Here is a 21,497-nt window from a genome sequence, read left to right as displayed (position 1 = left end):
ACCTGGGTTCGCTTCCCGGGTTCTCCCCGTGTCTGCGTGGGTTTCCTCCGGGCGCTCCGGTTTCCTCCCACAGTCCAAAGACATGCAGGTTAGGTGGATTGGCGATTCTAAATTGGCCCTAGTGTGTACTTGGTGTGTGGGTGTGTTTGTGTGTGTCCTGCGGTGGGTTGGCACCCTGCCCAAGCTTGGTTCCTGCCTTGTGCCCTGTGTTGGCTGGGATTGGCTCCGGCAGACCCCCGTGACCCTGTGTTCGGATTCAGCGGGTTGGAAAATGGATGGATGGATGGAAGTATAAGGCATGAACATTTGATCCAATATGTTTGTATAAAACCCTGTACAGTATCTTTCCATCCCTCCATGTGAGAATATCCAGTACATCATTGTTCCATCTACATACAATTTTGTACAGAACTTGGCCTTTACTACACTTGGCTATTTAAATAAAACTACAGCCATAAAAAAATAGTCAAACATGTTTAAACATGCACTAATACATCTTAAAAGTGGTTCATACTATAAATCCCAGGAAGCACCTATACAAGTCTCTCTGGATCTATATTTGTAAGACAACCAGCACCATATGTAAAATGACACCTTCCAAATGACCGCCATGGTGTCGCTGTAAATATTAAAAGTCACCCCCTAATCTGCTCCTATATGCAATTCTGAGACAAAGATCACTTTTCCTTCGGCATCAACATAACCCAAATTCGTTTCTTTTTTTAATTGCTTAACCAGTTAAGCTTGGCGAGGTTCCTCACATTCCCCTTGTTGCTCGACAGAGCAGAGCTTGGCAGGACTAAAACTATTTTGTTTGGTTGCTATGGGCTCTTATCTGTGCTCTGCCACACAAGCTCATTATAAGGACCCAGAAGTAGCTGCCCACAAAATACAAAAAAAAAACTTGCTGTACTACTGGGCAATCAAATAGTTCTCCTTGATTTAATTGTGGATTTTCACGACTATGCATACACCTGATATCAGGATAGGGACACTTTATTATCTAGCCTTAGTCCCCCAAAATAGGACAGAAGTTCCATTGAAATAAAAGAGTTCTGTAGGGACTGTTTAATTTTTGGTTACAGGGGTAGCTGAGCTTCATGAACAGTTTAAATTTGACCCAAGCCAAATTATGAAAGCGCTTGCTGTTCACCCATTCTTTTCTGAACATGGTTAGTACTGAATTATAACAGCAGCAGCCATTCTTGAATGGTATGCAAGTCCATCACAGCTAGCAATTTGTAATTTCATGTGCTAAAGCTGGATTTCAATGAAGCCTTTCATGACCCTGCAGGAAAAGCCTGGTTTAATTATGCACTTTCAATGTATTTTTCAGAAAAAGTCTAGGGATTTTTCAAAATCTCAATATACTGATAAATCCAATTTTTGTTCTTCCCATAAATTTAATTTTCTATCTAACATTCAGAAGTAAAAAGAGTATGACGTAATGTGGTGAAGAATACGCTGCCAGTTCTTTTCAAAACAAACTAGTACACTGGGGACGAATAGAAAGCCAACATATTTAAAATAAAACTACATGTAGGCACATTTTTAAACACACAATACCAACTGCCAATAATGAGTGGAAAAAAACAGCAAGATAAAATTGATTGCCATGTGTAAGTGGCGTTTGATCAGAGAAATCTCAAATGGGTACTATCCTTTCAACATCTTGCAACCAATGCGGAGTCATGGAAGGTGAACGTGTTACCCTGTTGACAGCATATGACTGGCCATACAACACCATCTCGAACCTGACTTTGTATACAAAGTATTAACAACCACAATCTAGCCCACTTAAACAATGAAAGCTAGTGTTTTGTCACTGCATTAAAAATGTACTGCTTGTCTGATCTGAAGTTAATCTCAAGAGTTTCTGTCTTCTTCCTTTAAATGAAGGAACAAAACCAATTTTTCTCTTTCTGTCTCCTTGGGTACAATATACCATTTTAGCTGTTTTCCAATAGTTTGTTCTAATTGTGACACCTTACAAGATTCATGCTGTTTTGGTGACACCACTTCACGGTGAATTACAGACATGACACACTGCTGCATCAGGTCATGCCTGTAGATTTTAATGACAAAAATGAATATAGTCTTAATTTAGAGCAAAGCACTCATCAGCCAAGTAAACATGCACACACATACACACAAAATTTCACTTTCATATTATATAATACATTAGTCAGTGTTCTCCATCTCACAAGCTTCAGGAAGATAAATATAAAACACTGGTACCCTGAAACTCCCAAGAGTTCACATACTATTTTTGCACATATACTTATTATCATTTACTTTTCTTACATTTACAGAGTATTTGCCTGAGGTTTTAAACATGCTGAAAAACATCACTCTGGCAAAATATAATCAGGGATTTGACAATTCCATCAGAACTACTGCAAATAAAAAAACCGAATATGTTAAGACAATTTTCTCACAAGACCACTAAAATCTGAGAGCAGGAAAATGTACACAGTGAGTAAACTGCACACTGCATAGATAAAATAAAAGGCTTTCAGGAAGAAATGAATCGTGACTGTCATCAGTATTACCCTAAAAGGTGGGGCAGAGAATAATTGGGAATAGCTTCCTGTGTTATGTTTGGCTCAGACAGAGCTGCATTTCAAACCCTTTCAGGCCCTGTACCCCCCACAGTGATTTTAACCACAGTTTCCCACCTCGCTGACAAGCAAACTTCTAAAGTGCTTCATCTTCCCTGTGCTGCCTAATATTATTTTTAAACATAGAGAGCCAGTACCAATACAAATCCCACTGCACCCAGTTTCATATTGTGATAAAAACCTTCAACTGAAACACTGCCATGTAAAGTCTGCATTATCAAATAAAAAAGTAAAAAGTATACAAACATGCATAAATGAAAGCAAACAGTGATACCTGTGATGTTTCTTTGGCGGTGGAGGTGGTGGAGCTAGTTCATTCAATGTGCTGGTGTGCTCTGAGTTGCTTGAAGGGCGACTTTCTGATGTGCACTGTGTGTTCCTGCTACATCTGTCCTGATCGGGAGCTCTGCCTGCATGGTGGTGACCGGCACCATTGTAAGCAAGTCCATGGTTATTATATTCACTGCTGCACATGACAGCATTCTCCAGTCTTGCCTCTTGTGCTCTCTGCCCAGACACTGAACTGCAGGAGATGCTGGGTGCCTTTGACTGTTGCGTTGTCTCTTCATTAACAACTGCCGCCTCCTCCTCCTCCACTATTTTATACTCCCGGTTCCAGGCAGAGTGTTGGTATTTGTGTCTCCTTTCTGAAGCAGAAATAGAACTGCCACTGTTGCCTATGTTTCCAGAAGATTTGCTCTGTAATTGAATGGAAGAGAAACTTGTGGGGTGCTCAGTGTAGCGCAAAGTTTCAGTGTTCTCTTTCCCACTTTCACAGAGAGAGGGACTCAATTTTGGTGACACAGCCAGACTAGGGTGAGCACTGGATTTAGGATGCAACATGGTGGAGCCACTCTTAGCCACAGGCCACAAATCAGGGACCTGCTGCGTGCTGTTGCCGTGAGGCCACTGGAAAGGGGTCAGTGGGCTGCCAGCTTCTTGAACTGGGCTTGGGCTAATGTGCTGCCATTGGATGCTCACAGCTGAATCTGGGCTACTTAGACAAAACGTACGGTTCTCTTCTTCTGTATGGGCTGCCATCACAGTTATTTTAGCCCACGAGCTGGCTAAATCAACAGCTTCTTTTTCATTGCTGCAAGAACCCTCAATGCTTTCAGATTGTTCAGGTGTTTTATGAAAAGTATTCCGTACCTGAGGCTGGCCTGAGTTAGTCTTAGACTCACTGAGCAGCTTCTTTATCCTTTTGGTACTCTCGGCGTAAATGGGTTCGCTTTGTGCCTGCACCAATGAGCATTCCAAAGATTTGCTGGGAAGCACCTTGCAATGGTCTAATTCCTGAGTGTTATCTAAGCACTCACTGATACTTTGGAGGGAGAATGAATCTATCTGGCTGGCAGCTTCTGGCAGCGAAGACAAACCTTTGCTCTTAGCACACTGCAGGGCTGCTGAGGTATCATTTGCTCCCTTCTCCTGGGCAAGAACAGTGTGAGACAAATCAGAATTTTCACTGATCCCACCAGCTGGCACAACAATATTAACTGCTATCTCAAATGGAGCATGCTGTTCATTCACATTAGATAGGCACCAAGTCCCTTCCCCTCTGCTGTCACAGGTCTCTGTGGAAAAAGTCCTTCCACCACCACCTTCAAAAGAACCTGTGGTCTTCCTGTCACTGTTCAAACAGCTGTTTCTTGGGGATTTCACAAGCTGCTCTTTGTAACTTTTGCTTAGTTGAGGTTCATTTTCTCTGTACACAAAAGGCACCCGCCCATCTTCCTGGCTTATGAAAATGTTACTGATAAAGGCAGAGTTTCCGTGGGAATTTAATTTGTGTTCCAACGAAGGTAAAGCTCCAGCAGGCAAAAATTTAGAATACCCATTGAGAGTACTTGTGGTGTTTGGTGAAATGTCTCTCAGGCCGTTGTTGCTGTTACTATCTATGAATACCTTGGTAGGCATCTTTGTAGATTTCTCTGTTGGACTCTTCTGATTTCCCTGCAACAAAGAAGATGGTACCATAAGTTTTGAATTAAAAAAAATAACTTTGGTTAATTGCATTGGGGTGGAATACTGTATAACATTTCTGTGTTCTTTCCACAACTGCATTTAAACATCCATTTACTCATTTTCTAAACCAGATTCATTCAGTACAAGTATGCAGAGTGGCAGAGCAATCATGGCAACTTTGGATACAAAGCAGGAACAATCCAAAAATGTAAAGGCAATCAGTGGGCAGAGTCATGTACACAACACTAATTTGAGCATTGTCATTCAACCTGACTGCATTTTGCATTTTGACAGGAAACTGCAAACCCACAAGGGAAACCCACATTAATGAAGGCAACATGCAAATGACACACAGAAGGCACTGTAGTCAGGAAATTAATCTGATTCTGGAGCTCTGTTCCACCCACAACTAGAAAGGCCTGCCAAAATCATTGCCCCCCCCCCCAAAAAAAAAGAATAAATACATTAAATAAAAAATAACTAAAGGACTAGAAAAAACTAAAGTTGTGGCGATGAGTAGAATTATGATTTGAGGTTGAAGGGAAATCCAGACTGAACTTATTTACAGCCAGCGCATCAGAACCTCCTACAAAAATCAGCGCCAAGTCAGCAAATAATTTAACATATTGTGGCGTCAGATGTTGCTGATGGCTACAAGTTTCATTTATTTGGTAAGTGCCAGTTTGACGCATATATATGTTGTCCTTTCTCATTTCCTCAATAACTGCAAATGTTTCACACTGTGTTTTGTTTTTCAATCAAAACCTACTATTAGATAAAGGGCAAATGAGTTAACAAATAAGTTTTTTTTAATTCTTTTTTAAAACAATGTTATTAATTGAATGAATAAAAGTTAGCCAGTGTCTTCTGGCATCGTGTAAAAAAATAATAGCCATCTTACACTGAACTTGTTTCCTCACCTTTAGCTACAATGACTGCAAGTATCTTTCACATCATTGTGGATGAAGTTTAGCAAATTCTCCCTTCCAAGACTGCTTTAATTCAGACCGTGTTTTCAAGCATGGACTGCTAGTTTCAGTTCCTGCTAGAGCATGTCTATTGCGTTAAGGTCTTGCTTTTGACTAAGCTGGTCTCTTGCTTTTGAGTTTTGGATTAATGTCTATGTATAACCAAACCACACATCAGCTTCAGGTCACAGATGAATGACTGAACATTCTACTTAAGATTTCGGATTCAGGGCTTTTTCAAGTACTTCAGCAAGTATCTCAACAATGTCACAAATACCACCACCACCAAGTTTAACTGCTAGTATGATGCGCTTACTGTGCAATGTTGTGTTTGCTTTGCACTGGACATAATGGAACCCCTATTGTCCAAAATGTTCTAATTTCAACAAATAAGAGACAAGTGATCCAAGTTCTTCTTTGCTACTAGTGGTTTCCACACTATGCCCTTTTCTGTCCAATGTCTTTATGACTGCTGTGACATGAACACTGACCTTTTTTTTAGATAGATAGATAGATAGATAGATAGATAGATAGATAGATAGATAGATAGATAGATAGATAGATAGATAGATAGATAGATACTTCTCAAGCAATGGAAGCCTGCAGTACTTCAGATTATTTTTCATGGTTTTTTTGGTAGTTTCCTGAAAGATATTATACTGCAACCTTTAAATTATTTGGGCAGACTTACCATTACAAGTAAGATTAACTTTCCACTTAGAAAAAAGGCTATGTAGCCCTCTCCACACTGATAGATATCAGCATTGTTTTATACCTGTAGGAGTTTTCCTTCTATCATGGTAAAATGTGTTATGAGTCTTTGTGCTGGGAACTTGGCTCTGATGTTAGGGTCAAAATAAATTAGGTTTATATTGAGTAGGGCTAGCTGGTAGTCATGTCTCTTTGTGTTCAATCAGCCAACTTTTTATCCATTTAATTGGATTGATTTAACTAACATGCAATTACTCATTCATACCTTGCCAAATCTCAAGCATTGAAGGAAAACAATGTACAAAAATAAAAAGCGATAAAAGGTTCAGAAAGGTGCATGATGTAGCAGATGAAATAGGAATTTAAGGTGAAAAGGCACAAACAAAAGTTCAGGTGAATGTTCAGATATTTACTAAGTGAGAGGGAGAGTGTGCATTTATGAGAATACTGTTGCAAAGATTAATTATGTGGTGAGAAGACATCAGCTGAGGTGGTTTAGGAGCCAAAAATATAGAATAAGGAAAAAAATATATGAAAACCATTGGAGGAAAAGGACACAGAAAAGATTTCACCTCTAAAGATCTCAAAGGCAGTGAAAACCAGAGGATGGAAAGGAAAAAATAAATCAGAGGAAGTGGAGGAAGAAAAAGCTAAACAAAACCAAATATGATACAGTCTGATACTGGAATATTTTTCATTGTGGTATTTTATTAATGAAAACACCTGACTTTTTGTAATTGAAGGTTATGATTTTTTAAATCCATTTAACAAAACCAAACAGGGGGAGCGCAAAAGCCTCACAGATCCAATATACAGAGTATAATCCCATGCATGGTTGTTGTCTATGTGACTTTACTACTGTTTTCATCTCAAACGCCTAAAGATGTGCTTCTCAAGTTGATTTTAAACTGGTCTTATATGACAGAAGAAGAGTTTATTTCCTTGTGGCCAATGCTGCTGAGATAAACTTCAGCCGTGGTACATGAACCTGAGTTAGATGAAGTGGATTGATTCATAACGAAATGCAATGCTTCTAAAATTCCTTGGATGTTGCACTGAACACTTTCTTGTCTTACAGGGGAACAGAAATAGCCTGTGAATAGTTTTCATACATTTTTAAGTAACATCACTACATATAATCCAATACTTAGTGCTTCACCCATAATAAAGCTGGGCATTTGAGATCATTTTAGTTTTCATAACGTTAGAATTTTGAATGAATGAAAGACCTTTAAATGAAACGTGCAGGAATTGACACATGAAAAACACCACATAAAGGCAAAGTCACAAATTACTGCACTGAGAAAAAAAAAGACAACATATCAGTGTATGCATTATTTGCCATAACTGAGGATTCTTGTCTTACTGTGGAGACCACTGAGGCACGTGAATCCCTTGTCCATAATTAGAAAATATGTGAATGGTAATGATCGATGCTTTTCATATTAAGAGTATTTGTTCATATGAATATTATTATTTGATTTTACTTGTATAAGTGGAAATAATAAATCTTAGAAGCAAACTGTAAAACCGTATCACAAAACACAAAAATAAATCACAAAATCAGTTACCTGGGTAACATAATAATATCATAACCTCATGTAAACCTAACTGAAGGCCTTTAATACTGTATGTTGCTCTGGATTTTGTACTGACTGGATTGGTCATATTATAATTTTAGTCATAACAAAAATATAAAAATTAGGGTTTTCAGCAATTGCATTTTCCCTCCCAAAGGAGTGCCATCCATCTTTAGAGTATCATATCAAGTTGTACATTAAAGACTTTTACCTGTTGCACTCCAGAGTTCATGTTCATATCAGACCAGATCTCCACTACATCACTATTCATCATTGTGGGCTTGACTGCAATAGTAGGCTTTGAATAAGAAGGGCTGACTACATAGTCTTCTTCGGCTGATTCAGTTTTACTCCAAAGGGCACTGGTGCTTGTTGGAGAGACAGCTTTAGCAAGTGTTTCAAAATTTCTCTGCAGCCTGTGGGAACTTCTAGGATAAAAGCAGTTCTTGCAAGAGTCAGGCTTCCACATATGTTCCGCAAAGTCACTGCAGACAGACATCTTCAAGCTCTCAGAAACTATTGTAAAACAAGCCAGTTTACATAGCACAGCAAATGGTACGTCATGATGTGTGGCTCAGTGAAGAGCTTCCCAGGATGAGGAATGTCTGAACTGGCTGCTGTACAGAGAAGGGAGAACAGAGAAAAAAAAACAAAAGATATGCTCAAGTAATCTTGTATCATTAAAATCCTTTATTTCCAATAGATAAAATAAAAAAATTACTTTAATATCCTGCAAAGGCCAGCGTACTCAAGAATGTTAGAAAATAAGATTGAGAGGATAATTCCCCCACAATATCATTAATGTTATCAACAAGACTGGAAAATAGAGTACTTTTTCTATAAACATGCACATACACACAGAACTAGACAATGGGTTCCAGTACTGGCAAAAAGGAATACAGAATACAAATCCACTCATTTCTTTATTACCTGGAGTGTTGTTTACCAATTAATTTTATAGCCTTGTCTGCCAGCAGCCATACCACCTGCACTTCAGAACAAATAATCTGCCTGAAGCTAAGCATGTCTGAGCCTGGCTAGTACTTAAATGGGAGACCATCTAGGAAAAAGCTTGGGTTGGTGTTGGTGAAGCCATCGGGGGGCGTTTACACCATGGGTCTCTGTGTGGATCCCAATACCACAGTGCAGTGACAGGGACACTATTCTATATATTAAAAAAAAAAAAGGTGCCATCCTTTAGGTTAGATGCAAAACTGGGGTCCTTTCAAAAAGAGTAGGGTGTCCCCTGATAAACTGGCAAAATTGCCCATAATGACCTTGTCCATTTTGGCCCCTATTCATCCCTGCTCTAACTGGCTATCTTTCTCACCCCTTCACCACCCAATGGCTAATGTGTGGGGAGCGTCCTGGTGCAAAAATGGCTGCCATCACATCATCCAGGTGGATGCTGCACATTTGTTTTGGTTGAAGTGGCTCCCCACTGTCTAGGTAAAGTTCTTTGAGAGTTTGGAATTGTGCTATATAAATGCAAGTACCTATCTTGTTTAATTCAGGTTAAATATTAGGACCTCAAATATGACTGTGAATGATGGAAGCAGATGTTCAAAGCTGTGCATTGTTGCAAACTTAAATACCATAGCTAGTCACTGATTCCTTCATTTACCACTCTTTCAAAGTCAGAGATGCCTGTGTAGCGATACAGTTTTTAAAGTGGAACTGGACATCACAAACCTGCTTCTTCTTCACATCCAGGAACTAGCTAATCATCAAGAAGACCTGTAAGGCCAGCTACCCCCTGCTTATCAAATCATCTCTGTGGTTCATTTAAGTAGAAAAACAATCACATTCTACAGACTGCTCTCTTACAACCAGATATTGCAGATCCACAAACTCATCTGTACTGATGGCGCCACCAGTGTTGTACCAGAGCTTTTATAAGACCAAACTCTACACATCACTTTATTAGACTTGAAATTTTCCCCACCTGGGAAAACTCAACCTCCGTGCACTCTGTCTGTTCTTTTGCATTGTTATTAACATCTCAATAAAGTCTGATAAGAAGCAAAGTTTCTTTCATATAATATGCCCTGTAAAGTCTTATTTTTCCATACCTTGATGAATTCTTTACAGTGATTCAATCTAATCAGCACATAAAACATGGGACAGGTGAAGAAGAAATTATTCAAAAACTATAGCTCAGGGAATGATGAATTGTCAACGAACATATGGGGGTTGTTAAGACTCTGGCTGGCAACACAAACTGCTATAAATCATTGCTTAGTCATACAGTGCAGGTGCTGAATGGTGTACTGCCAAAACCTAATAAACTACTTCTCCTCCAGGGATGCAATGGTCTGTAGAAGGGTGTGGAGTGGAGTATAGATGGTGTCCCTGAATGTCCAAAGCAAGGTCTGTAAGAGATCTCAGGAAAGATATTGCTTTCTAAGAAAAGGTGTAGAAATGACACAGACCTTAAAAGGCAGTGTGATGCCAGTTGTAAAATGGTTAAAGGCAGGCACAGTTGTGTCACAGACATAACTATGTAGACTTGGTTCCCCCAGAAAAGTGACAAAGGATTATTCTTGGTAAATGTGACCAACACCATGGTACCTGATGTGTAGTATATGAAGATTAGGAAAAGGGTATGTCATCTACAGTACATGTACAAATCTGGCGGTCATGATCAGCAAAAAATGAACAGGAATCAATACAGGATGACCCAATAACACTCCGTGTGGTCACTCAGTCCTTATAGCAATCCAGACCAGTGTTAGATCAGTACTAAAACTTTGACTTTGGAATCGATACCAGCTTTCAGACCTCGGTACCAAAATAGTTTCTAAGGAAATAACGTTCAACTCCAAAACACCCGTCTCTTACTCCAGTCTCCCTGAAGTGCTGCACAATTTCAGGTCTCCTTGGTGTTCCGCGCCATAGGCCTCACTACATACTGATTCTCTCTTGGCAGCCTTGAAGTACCAATTGTGTCAAAGCAATGAGAGTTTGACCCATGAAACCTTTGGCTTTGTTTCTGGAAGTCTAAAAAAATGGCATTTGTACATATCTACAGTAGCTACTATTAACAAAAAACAAAACAAAACAACTAATCTAAAATAAAGCAAAAATGTAAAGATGAAGCCAACTTCTGAGCAATAAAATCTTGTCACAATTATAAGAATCTTCATGAAAACCCACACCACTGGTGAGCCAGCAGGCTTACACGAGTCATCTAATTAATTGAGTAGATGAGCTAAAAGCTTAAATTCAGCAAATTGGTATGAAGGAAATCTTGTAGCCACTGTGGGCCTCTGAGACCTGGGGTTTAAACTCATCTTAAAATGTTAGACAGGGCCTGATGGGAAAAACATCAGTTCTATTCTAGAAAGAAATCTTTGGTTTAATTCAAATAAGATGAAAGAAAGCAATACCATTTTTGGAGCTTGTATTCTTTTACCATATTTAATAGATTGTTTTTGTTGTTTCCTATAATATGGCTAGTGATGTTTTTGACAGTACAATGCACAATATTAAGACAAGTCTGTAATTTGAATAAACTCTTCAAACAGACTTATTCAGAATGCTTTATAAAATCAGTTTTGAGTGTAGATTTCTTTATTTTAGGAACCCTCAAGGTGAATGACTAACTTGTAACAAGAAATTCTGTCACTATTGGATTAAGCTGCTGCCTGCTAATTTTAAAGATGTGTTATTTACTCCTGCTCACCCAACTGTCACTTGCATTCCCATTCATATACTTTCTTGCTGACTTTCTTAATTAATAACCAAGCTTTTCCTCTCTGAGATTAGCAGCTAAAGTTCAAGTTTTTAGGATGAATGCTTTAGTAAAATCAAATCAGTCAGGAAGTTTCATAGGAATGAGTTTTTCAATCTGGGCTGATCAAATATAGATATGGTTAAACAAACAATGAGACAGATAAAGAATGCATAATATCAGAAAATACATAAGGACCTTACTGCTATCTCAAATGCATTTTCAGATCTCATGAAATGGCTTCCTGTGAAAAATCCTATGAATGGCGATTTCCTGTTTTTATACCTAAAGGTGATTTTTTGTCTTAGGTGCACAGGAAGTTTCAATAAAGTTTGAAAATGCATTCTAGAGAACTTAAATATTTTTAAATACAGGATTTAAAATTTATTGTAATATAAAGAAAACTAAACATAGAAGGGTGTATGAGTCCAAGGCTGGTGGACTGAAGTGAAAACGACCACGAAAGTTCTGTAACTTAATTCAAATAAACATTACAATTACATATTTCATAAGTATACTCCAATTCGGGTTATTCTTAAAATTCCTAAAAATGGATTCAAAAAGAAAAAAAAGAAAAACAACCTGTTGTGTAATGTTGGCCATCTGTGACCAGAATATAACATGTGGACTTCAAAACATTAAACATTCAATGATTTTGAGAGAGAGAGAGAGAGAGAGAGAGAGAGAGAGAGAGAGAGAGAGAGAGAGAGAGAGAGAGAGAGAGAGAGAGAGAGAGAGAGAGAGAAAATCAGATTAGAAGAAAGGCTGATAGATTATATTGTATGACACTGCCCTTTTGGAATGCACAAAGCTTGACGACATTGTTAAAATGCATTATCAAAGTAAGACAACACAAATCAAATGAGCAAGAATCGTGTACCTTGTTCTCAGGTAACACTGTACAAAAAAGTTTTTGCTTCTTGAACACTGTTGGGTGTTTCTTATAGATTTATGGGTGCTGATCACGAATATTACATCAAAATTTACCCATCAAGTACTGTTTCAGTTTTGTCATGATTTTTTCTTATATTTGTATCCAAACATTTTCGCTACCATAAGTGACTTATCAACAACGGTTTATGCAGCCTGGGCATGTCCAGGCATGGAATCAGGCCAGGCTGGAAGCTGTTCTATAGAAGTTGACATCCTGGGCAGGTCTGAACGAGCTTGACGTTGTCTCAGCATGCTATAAAGGTGGTTTGCATACACCGAATCTGCTCATTTGGTTAATATAGATAGTCAGTGTGTATGTAAAGTGTCAGTATAGTAAAGTATAGTATCTGTAGCAATACAACAGTAAGTAAGCTTGAAGCTATACACGTTTTGGTGTCGGGCGATATGTCTTGTCAATATCGTAACAGCTGCGATACATCTGCTATATCTGTGGCGAATATACACTTGTGCCTCAGAGACGTTAGATCTTGTGAAGAAAGCTTATCATCTGTATTTCGGCTGCAAAATTGGTGATCAAGACAAGGAATGGGCGCCTCACATTTGCTGTGCGACATGTGCTGTCAGTCTGACAGCCTGGCTCAGAGGCACTCGAAAGACGATGCCGTTTGCTGTTCCGATGATATGGCGAGAACAGAAAGATCATGTGATGGACTGTTACTTATGTTTGACTAATGTGTCTGATTTCTCTGCCAAAAACAAAGAAGTCAATTGAATATCCTAATCTGCCTTCAGCAATGAGACCTGTGCCACATGACGACAGTTTTCCAATTCCGAAACCACCAGAGGATTGGACCTTAGACGAACCAGATGAAGAAACTGCAATGCAGGATACTGACAGTGACATTGACCCGGATTTTGAACCGTGCTCATCAAGTGATCCACATCTGATAACACAGTCCGAATTGAACGATTTGGTCAGAGATTTGGGTCTGTCAAAAGCAAAAGCCAAGCTGCTGGGTTTGAGACTGCAGGAATGGTGTTTGCTGTCACCAGATACGAAGATTTCTGTGTTTTGAGACCAACATCATGATATAACCAAATTTTTTGCACAAGTTGACAGTCTCCATTTCTGTAGTGGCATTGAAGGATTGTTCTCGGCCTTGGGTTGTGATCACAACCTGGAAGAGTGGCGTCTCTTCATTGATTTGTCAATGTTAAGCCTGAAAGCTGTTCTGCTACACAATGGCAATGTTTATCCTTCTGTACTTGTTGGCTATGCAGCACACATGGAATAAACGTATGAGAATATGGAACTATTGCTGAAGCACGTCCAGTATAGCAGGTACAACTGGAATATCTGTGGAGATCTTAAAGTCATTGCTCTGTTACTATGAGTGCAGCACGGCTATACAAAGTACTGTTGTTTCATCTGTGAATGGGACAGCCGTGCCAAAGAGTCACACTATTCTCGACAGAACTGGATGCTCCATAAAAAGTTAGTTCCAGGAAAGAAAAATGTGGCACATGAATCGCTTGTTGCAAAGAGGGCATTTTTGTTGGCCCCCAGATCAGACATGTTATGAGTGACAAGCGGTTTGAAGATCTGTTAGTTGGGCCGGAAAAAATTACCAGGAAAGCCTTCAAAGATGTTGTTGACAATTTTCTGGGCAATTACAGAGCCCCAAACTACATTCAGCTGGTAGACAAACTTCTCAAAGCATACAAGACAATGAAGTGCAACATGTCACTAAAGATTCATTTCCTCCACTCACACTTGGACTTCCTCCCTGCAAATCTCAGTGCTGTCAGTGATGAACACGGTGAAAGGTTTCACCAGGACATTGCTACGATGGAGAAAAGATACCAGGGCAACTGGAATCCATCAATGCTTGCTGACTACTGTTGGACACTGCAACGTGATGCACCAGACATTGAATACTAAAGAAAATCAGGAGCAAAACACTTTTAATTCTGTTGAATTTAATAGCTTATGCTAAACATAAACGTGACAAAATACGTTACTGTCAGTAAGCATATAAATGTCTATTTCTCAGAGCTCCTACATGATGCAGTAAAACCAAAACTATTCACAATCAGCAAAAACTTTTCAGGAAGCAAGACTGTAAAAAAATTGTTGTTCAGTGTGATGATCCAGCTCACAAATAAATGAATGAGAATGACATGACTTGTTCTACTCGTTCTCAAGTTATAATTCAGTTTGAACGCAAAAGAATCTGCGACTGACACATGCCAGGTGTGGTTAATGAGCTGTAAAACAATTGCATTAAAATAAAGTTAAAAGCAAATAACTGTTATAAGGTTTAATTTTGAGTGACCGATTTATTTCATATATAAAGGGGCCTAAACTTATTAATGTAATATGTTTATATATTCTCTTTAATGCAAGCCAAATAACAAAAGAAACAATTAAACAAACGATATAAATATATAATGCAAAGTTGACTGGCTGGCTTACTGACTCATCTACGAAAACACTATTTCCCATTCAGTTAAAAGCTAAAATTTGGCAGGATGATACGTCCAGGGCAGTAGGTATCTGCTAAGCATTTCAGGATATCAATATTTAGTGGTAAACTCCCCCTAACAGAAAAACTAAACACCCCAAAATCTCAAAACTACATTGACTGATTTGATTGAAACTTAGTGATATTATAGGAAACAATTAAAATTAGCCAACCCATGTTTTGTATTTGTTGATATTTATTAATATTATGCTAATGTACACACTCTGAGCGGATAGCATGCTTTATGCAGATGAAGGACAGAGCAGAAGTGATTGATAATCGAAACAGCACTACTAATCAACAGGGTGGATGGACGACTTAAGAAAAAATGGAAACAGAGAAATAATCAAATTTGTAGTGTACCATCAGGTGTGAAATGGAAGGAGAAAATTCAGTGAAGTTCAAGTAAGAAGCAAAGACCAATGGTTAGCAAGCAAGCTATAAACTTTGTGTGCCAGTGCCCGGTGCTGTGGCTGTGAGCGCCAGGGTGTTGCTTTGTTAGAAGCAAAAAGGGAGGGAGAGAGAAGTAGAGGTGTAAATAGTGCCCCTGAATTCAAGTCAAGTTGTGTTCAACACAGTGGCATCAAGGAGCTTAAGCGCTCAATCTATTGTGCCCAGCGCCTGATCTTTTTCTGGATGATATATATGATCAATAGTGGTAAGCCCAAAAAGACCATTTCTCCCTTGATTGTATATACATGTAAGACTGGGTACAACAATCACAGAGGGAGCTACAGTATGACCCTAATACTGACAGATTATAGAAATGTCCCTGGACAGACAGCATCAGTTTAAACTTATGAATCCCCATGAGCTACTCTACTATAATATGCATTTGTATCTATAGACTTTAAATGGGGACCACATAACTGACAAAAGGACACAAAAAGAAAAATTGTGAATGACGCTTATGAATGAAAATTGTAAACATCTAATAATCATAACCATACTAAAATGTAACATTATTTCTAATGATTACCCATTTCAATTCAAAAGAATACTTTCCTGTAAAATAGTTTTCTGCAATGACAATCAACAAAAACCAAATTACTAAGAAAAGCAGGAATCGATCTAATGCAGGAATGTTTTACTCATGGACAATTATGCATAGCGTGTTCAGGAGTAAGCAGCTACAGTCACCTAATAACGTTATTACTTATTATTTGACTTTCAACATTTGAGATAAAACTGGTTACATTTCCAATTTTAGCAAAGGCAGGTGAAGTGACTTGCTCATTGTCACACAGTGCCAGTAGCAGGGTTTGAATCCAGAATCTCAGTGTGTGAATTCCTAGGTACAAAACCTAAAACAGTACACCACACTGCTCGCCAATATTAGCCCTTGGTTAAAAAAAAATTATTTACAAATTTTGTGTAAAGAAATATACTTAGTTAGTAACATAGCACTTCTAATACAACCAATTAACTGAGAGCCATTTTCTTAAAAAAATGAACACAGGTAGCTCTAATTTAAATGTGTTTTTACTATGTTGTACTTGTATAATGAATAAGACAATCACCAGTAATGACTCAGTTTGATCTCAAAAGAATCAAGAGAGATAAAAAGGACAATCATGAATCACACAGGCAGTACTTGCACAAGCATTTTAAACATCTACCTTTAAAACATAATACACTGATGACACCATGTGTGTACTATAGCTCTTCTGTTGAGCTCTGCTGAATTGATTTATTCATGTTTGTGAATCGATTCATATCATTCACTGAAAATAGTTTTTCAAAATGAGTGACCTGTTCACAAGTCACCTATCACTGCTCTGTGCAGTAAGATCCATTGGTGGAGGAAGTCTGGAAACATCAGGAATTGCCACAAGTAATCTAATAAACCTACTGCCTACCCAAAATCACTGGCATTCCTTCAATTGTCTTGGTCCCTTGCCTTTTCATAAAATTTAATTTCTCCAGAGTGCAAAAGGCCCTACAAGAGGGCGCACTGATCTGGTTCCCAGCACTCTGGGGGCAAACCTGACCCCTGAAGATGGCCAGTGTCAAATACAAAAATTGTAGCTCCAACACAAATTTTCAGTTACTTTGTAGATCTAAAACGAAAATGGAAAACTGTAATAGTTAATATTTATGTGATTTTATACCTAATGTAGTGTGTTCCCTGCATTCAAGTGTATAAAAATGTACAAAATACTCAATTCTAACTAATATATATGTTACTGGAACATTCTGATAAGACAGTGTCAATGCTGAAAGGTACTATATTTTATTCAGTGTCACAGTATTTCTTATATTTATTGTGACCTGTAGTGTGTTTTTCAGAGGCTCAAACCTCAGACATAACTACACAGACACCAGTCCTGGTTCAGAAGACTTTACCTTGTTCTCTTCTACAATAAACACAACTTTCTCTTTTTCTGTCCTGGCATGTTTTGTTTACCTACTCCCAATTCCAACTCCCAGAGTGAGGCGCGACAGCTCCTTTTATGCTGAACCTGGAACTATTTCCAGAACACTGCATCCAGGATGCACTTCTGGCTAAGTTCTTTCCCAGCAATGCCCCCCTTCAAAAGTACACTTCTCATGCAGGGTGTCCAAACTGGAGCTATTGCAGAGGAGCAATGCTGCCTATCATACTGGGGGATGAACTGTTCTTGGTAGACAAGCTATCCCTGATATCTTCTCCCTGAGTGGAAAACGAGGACAGGAACCATCCCCGCTTGGCATATGCATGCGTTTACACCATTTTTCCTTAGGGCCCTCCTGGTAAGGAGCCTCTCTCCATCCCAGTCCATCCATTACTTCTATAACAATTTATATATATTTTATTCGCTCATTAATTAACTAAACTCAGCAGGGGATAACAGGGAGTCAAAACCCACCCAAAACTGAGAGCTTGACAGAAACAGATTTTTTTATCCATCCATTTTCCAACCCACTATATCCTAACACAGGGTCACAAGGATCTGCTGGATCCAATCCCAGCCAACACAGGGTGCAAGGCAGGAACAAATCCTGGGCAGGGCCCCAGCCTACCGCAAGGGGCACACACACACACACCAAGCACACACTAGGGACAATTTAGGATCGCCAATGCACCTAACCTGCAAGTCTTTGCGCCACCGTGCCGCCCTATGTTTTTTATATTCCAAGATATATTTCAAATTTTTTTTTAAAATACAGTTATAGAATACAATTAACTATAATTTATGGGTGTGATCAGAAAGAGCTGCCCCAAAGTTCTCCATTTCAAAAAAGTTCTCCATATTTCAAAATCTTTTAACATTACTTCCAATTCTTGCATTTAAAGGTATTTCACATTCATTTACAACACCTTAATGACAGAAAGGCAAAACCAGTGCTAAAACAGAAGTTAATTTAAAATGCATTTGAGAAGCCTTAACAACAAGATCTGTGAACTTTTTCAAATGTGCTTGCCAGACATATTGGAGCGACAGAAAGTGGACCCAATGTTTCACTGTAACATTCACTAGACTGAGCTCCTGACTTAAGTTTGTTTTAACTGAAGACTAAGGGGGCTTTGCCCCCTGCTCACTTCGCTAGCCAACCCTCGAGTAAGCGCTATGCGCCAGCCACTTCACATCTCTGCTGCTCGCGTATGTGGATTTCACTTTCACCAAACAACAAATCTTATTTTTCGCAGATACGCCTCTTCATTGGGAAGAAACACTACTTTTCCCTAATGGCAACATGAATTAAACAAGTCTCCGACTTAAAGTTTAAATCCAAACAATATCTACAAACTTCAATCATATCCCCTATGTCCATATATTCAATCTCTTTTCGCCGTTACTTCACCAAGTAATAATCTCAGTTTGTTAACAGTAATGCAATCTTTACTATGTTTTTAAGACTTTCGAATTTTAGTACTGTCATAATCTCTAACCTGCTCTGCATGTGTATTGTGCCAACATTTTTGAACCTCTTTACAACGTTCTACTTTGTCTTCTACTCTTTGTCTTTTACATGTATTTCCGACCCTGCTTAGAGCTGAGAGAGCAGGAACTGTGTCTTACAATAGCATTCACATGAATGAGAAGTGAGTGGACCGTGGGCGTGGTTGTAAATTTTTGAGAGGAGGGCGGGACTTGTCAAAATCACTTGGCAAAAAATCTCATCTCGCAGGACCTGAAATTATCTCAGAGAAAGTCTCGTCCCAAGATTTGCTTTTATAATAGAGAGACATGTGGTGAAGCCTGCTGCCAGAAATCTGCACAGTGTTCATTCAACTTGCATACTCTGTTCAATTGCTATATGGCCTCTTTGCTGTAATAGCCACATGAATGTGAGCAGCCTTGCTTATTTATGTCAATAAAATAAATTTAGTGGCTATTAATCAGTACAGTTTCCCCTTACCATTCCTAGTTACCGTGACCATTACACTCCTTCATTACAACATATTTGTTAAATGCATTCAAATTCAGCCATCACTGCTAAAAATGAAATAGTAGCAAGTTTGACTACTACAGTTGTCTTCTCTTGCTGATTAAGGTAAATAACCTACTGTCTTCAACATTTTCTGACCAGTGTATAAATGATTTTATTGCTGCTGGAATTTTGTATTGCTCTTTGTGGATCTTTTTGTGTACAGCTAGCCAGCTTTGATAAATGATCATTTTAAACATACCATATAGCTCTATGAGGCACGTGTGGGTTGAGTGCTGAATTTGACTGAGTTTTGTTCTATAAATAAAATTAACAACAAAAAAATAATGTTTTTATGAGGGGGACATCAATGCTTGTATGTGGAAAAGATTTAACATACTATGGGAACCAATTCGGTGTTAACCACTTAGCTGAATGAGCATCAACATATATAAATGTTTACCGGAATAGTGTTACAAAACATGAAAACAAAATTCTTACAGCAAAGACAAGCTAAATGCCTTTGTGCTTTCGATTTCATCTTCACAGTACAGATGCGCTCAACACACCTTTACATTAATTCTCGATCAATGTCATTCACTCCATTCTCTTAACACATTGCTGAAAATTACATTGATGTAAAATATTTTGAAATGTGTAATTTTCAGTCACCAACACGCAGTTAGTCACTTTTAATTGGCACTAGCTGGGCAGCTAAAACTTGATGCAGCAAAATGATGAAGGGTAATCACTGCCTGTTGTATCAAATCCAGGAAGCATGTCCTCCCTAACATATTTGGTTTTTGCCAAACAGTAGAGTATACTTTCACTATGCACTATTTTGATCATACAATGAATTTTGGATTTAGCTTCAAAAAATAATTTGTAAACATTCCTGCTAATATCACTCCTTTTTTTCAACCATCAGGACTCTAGAGCATAAAGAGTGTTGGTCTTCTAAATTGGTGTATGCTTTAAGAATAAACTAAACTGAACTGAATGCCTGATGGCGATGGACCATAGCAATATTTTGAAAGACATACTTCACATAACGGTTTTGAAGACTGTGTTTCACTAAAGGCAGTACAGTCCAGTGGTTAAATTAGGGATCTTTAAAATTTGTCATTTGTTCTCCAGCTCTGACTCACCAGTACCACACATCCATTATATGGAAACAACTGTACTGGGTACTACTGGTGAAAACAATAGGGAAGTGTAAGCTACTAACTAAAGGGATAATACAAAATGAGGGCAGTTCAGTTCTTAATACTGAGTCACTACGAGTTTCCTGAAGTGAGTCACTTCACCTTTTGGTACTCTAAAACAGATTTGAGATCAAATATACCAAGCGTTTATGGCAGAAAAATCACCCTGTAAAGTACTGTGGTCTTCACTCTGTTGCAGTGCTTATAAAAAGTATTCACTCCTTTGGATGTTTTCATGTTTTATTGTTATGGAACAGTGAATAATGGTGGTTTTAATTCTGCTTTTTTCAAACTGATTAACAGAATAAGATTCTTTAATGTCAAAGTGCAAACAGATCTCTGTGGTCTGAATTAATTGCAAATATAAAACACAAAATATTGATTGCATTCACTCCGTTCAAGTCAGTATTTAGCACTTTTAGCATATTTCCAGCCTCAGTTTTATGGGCTCAGGTCCCATGCAGCTTTGCATATCTGGACACTGCACATTTTTTCCATTCTTTTTTCTAAAACTATAAATTCTCAACAAGATTAAGATCTGGACTCTGACACGGCCTCTCCAGGACATTAACTCTGCATTTTTAAGCCATTCCAAACACATAGTGTTGGTTTTGTCTTGCCTGAAAATAAAATATTCACCCAAGGCACATCAGGTTTTTCCCTAGGACTTTCCTGCATTCTTTTTACCCACACAAGCCTTCCAGGACCAGCTGCAGAGAATCTCCACAGTATGATGCTGCACCACCATGTTGCATGGTGGGGATGGCGTGTTTTTGATAAAGTGCAGCATTGGTTTATAGCAAATGTGGCATTTAGACGGAGGGCCAAAAAGCTCAATTTTAATGTCATCAGACCAGAGAACTTACTTTCAGGTGACTTCAGACTTTCCCATGTGACTTCTGGCAAACTCTAGCTGGGATGTCACAAACATTTTTTTTA

General features: G+C 38.5%; 1 protein-coding gene across 4 annotated transcripts in view; it reads right to left on the bottom strand.

The window, feature by feature from the left end:
- The window catches only part of LOC114654424 (inactive tyrosine-protein kinase PRAG1-like), an 84,077-nt gene that overhangs the window by 47,482 nt on the left and 15,098 nt on the right, over positions 1-21,497 (bottom strand). For 2 of the 4 annotated variants that reach the window (XM_028804980.2, XM_028804981.2), the window contains exons 2-3: positions 8,060-8,465; positions 2,896-4,577 (exon numbers count right to left, since the gene is read on the bottom strand). In XM_028804980.2, coding sequence (XP_028660813.2) covers positions 2,896-4,577; positions 8,060-8,347 — 1,970 coding nt within the window. In that variant the 5' untranslated portion in view covers positions 8,348-8,465. The remainder of the gene's footprint in view (positions 1-2,895; positions 4,578-8,059; positions 8,466-21,497) is intronic. The other 2 variants (XM_028804979.2, XM_051930170.1) reach the window with 2 other exon arrangements.

This window comes from Erpetoichthys calabaricus, chromosome 7 (genome assembly GCF_900747795.2).
Source record: "Erpetoichthys calabaricus chromosome 7, fErpCal1.3, whole genome shotgun sequence".
Classification (NCBI taxonomy): domain Eukaryota; kingdom Metazoa; phylum Chordata; class Cladistia; order Polypteriformes; family Polypteridae; genus Erpetoichthys; species Erpetoichthys calabaricus.
This window is presented reverse-complemented; position numbering and strand designations above follow the sequence as displayed.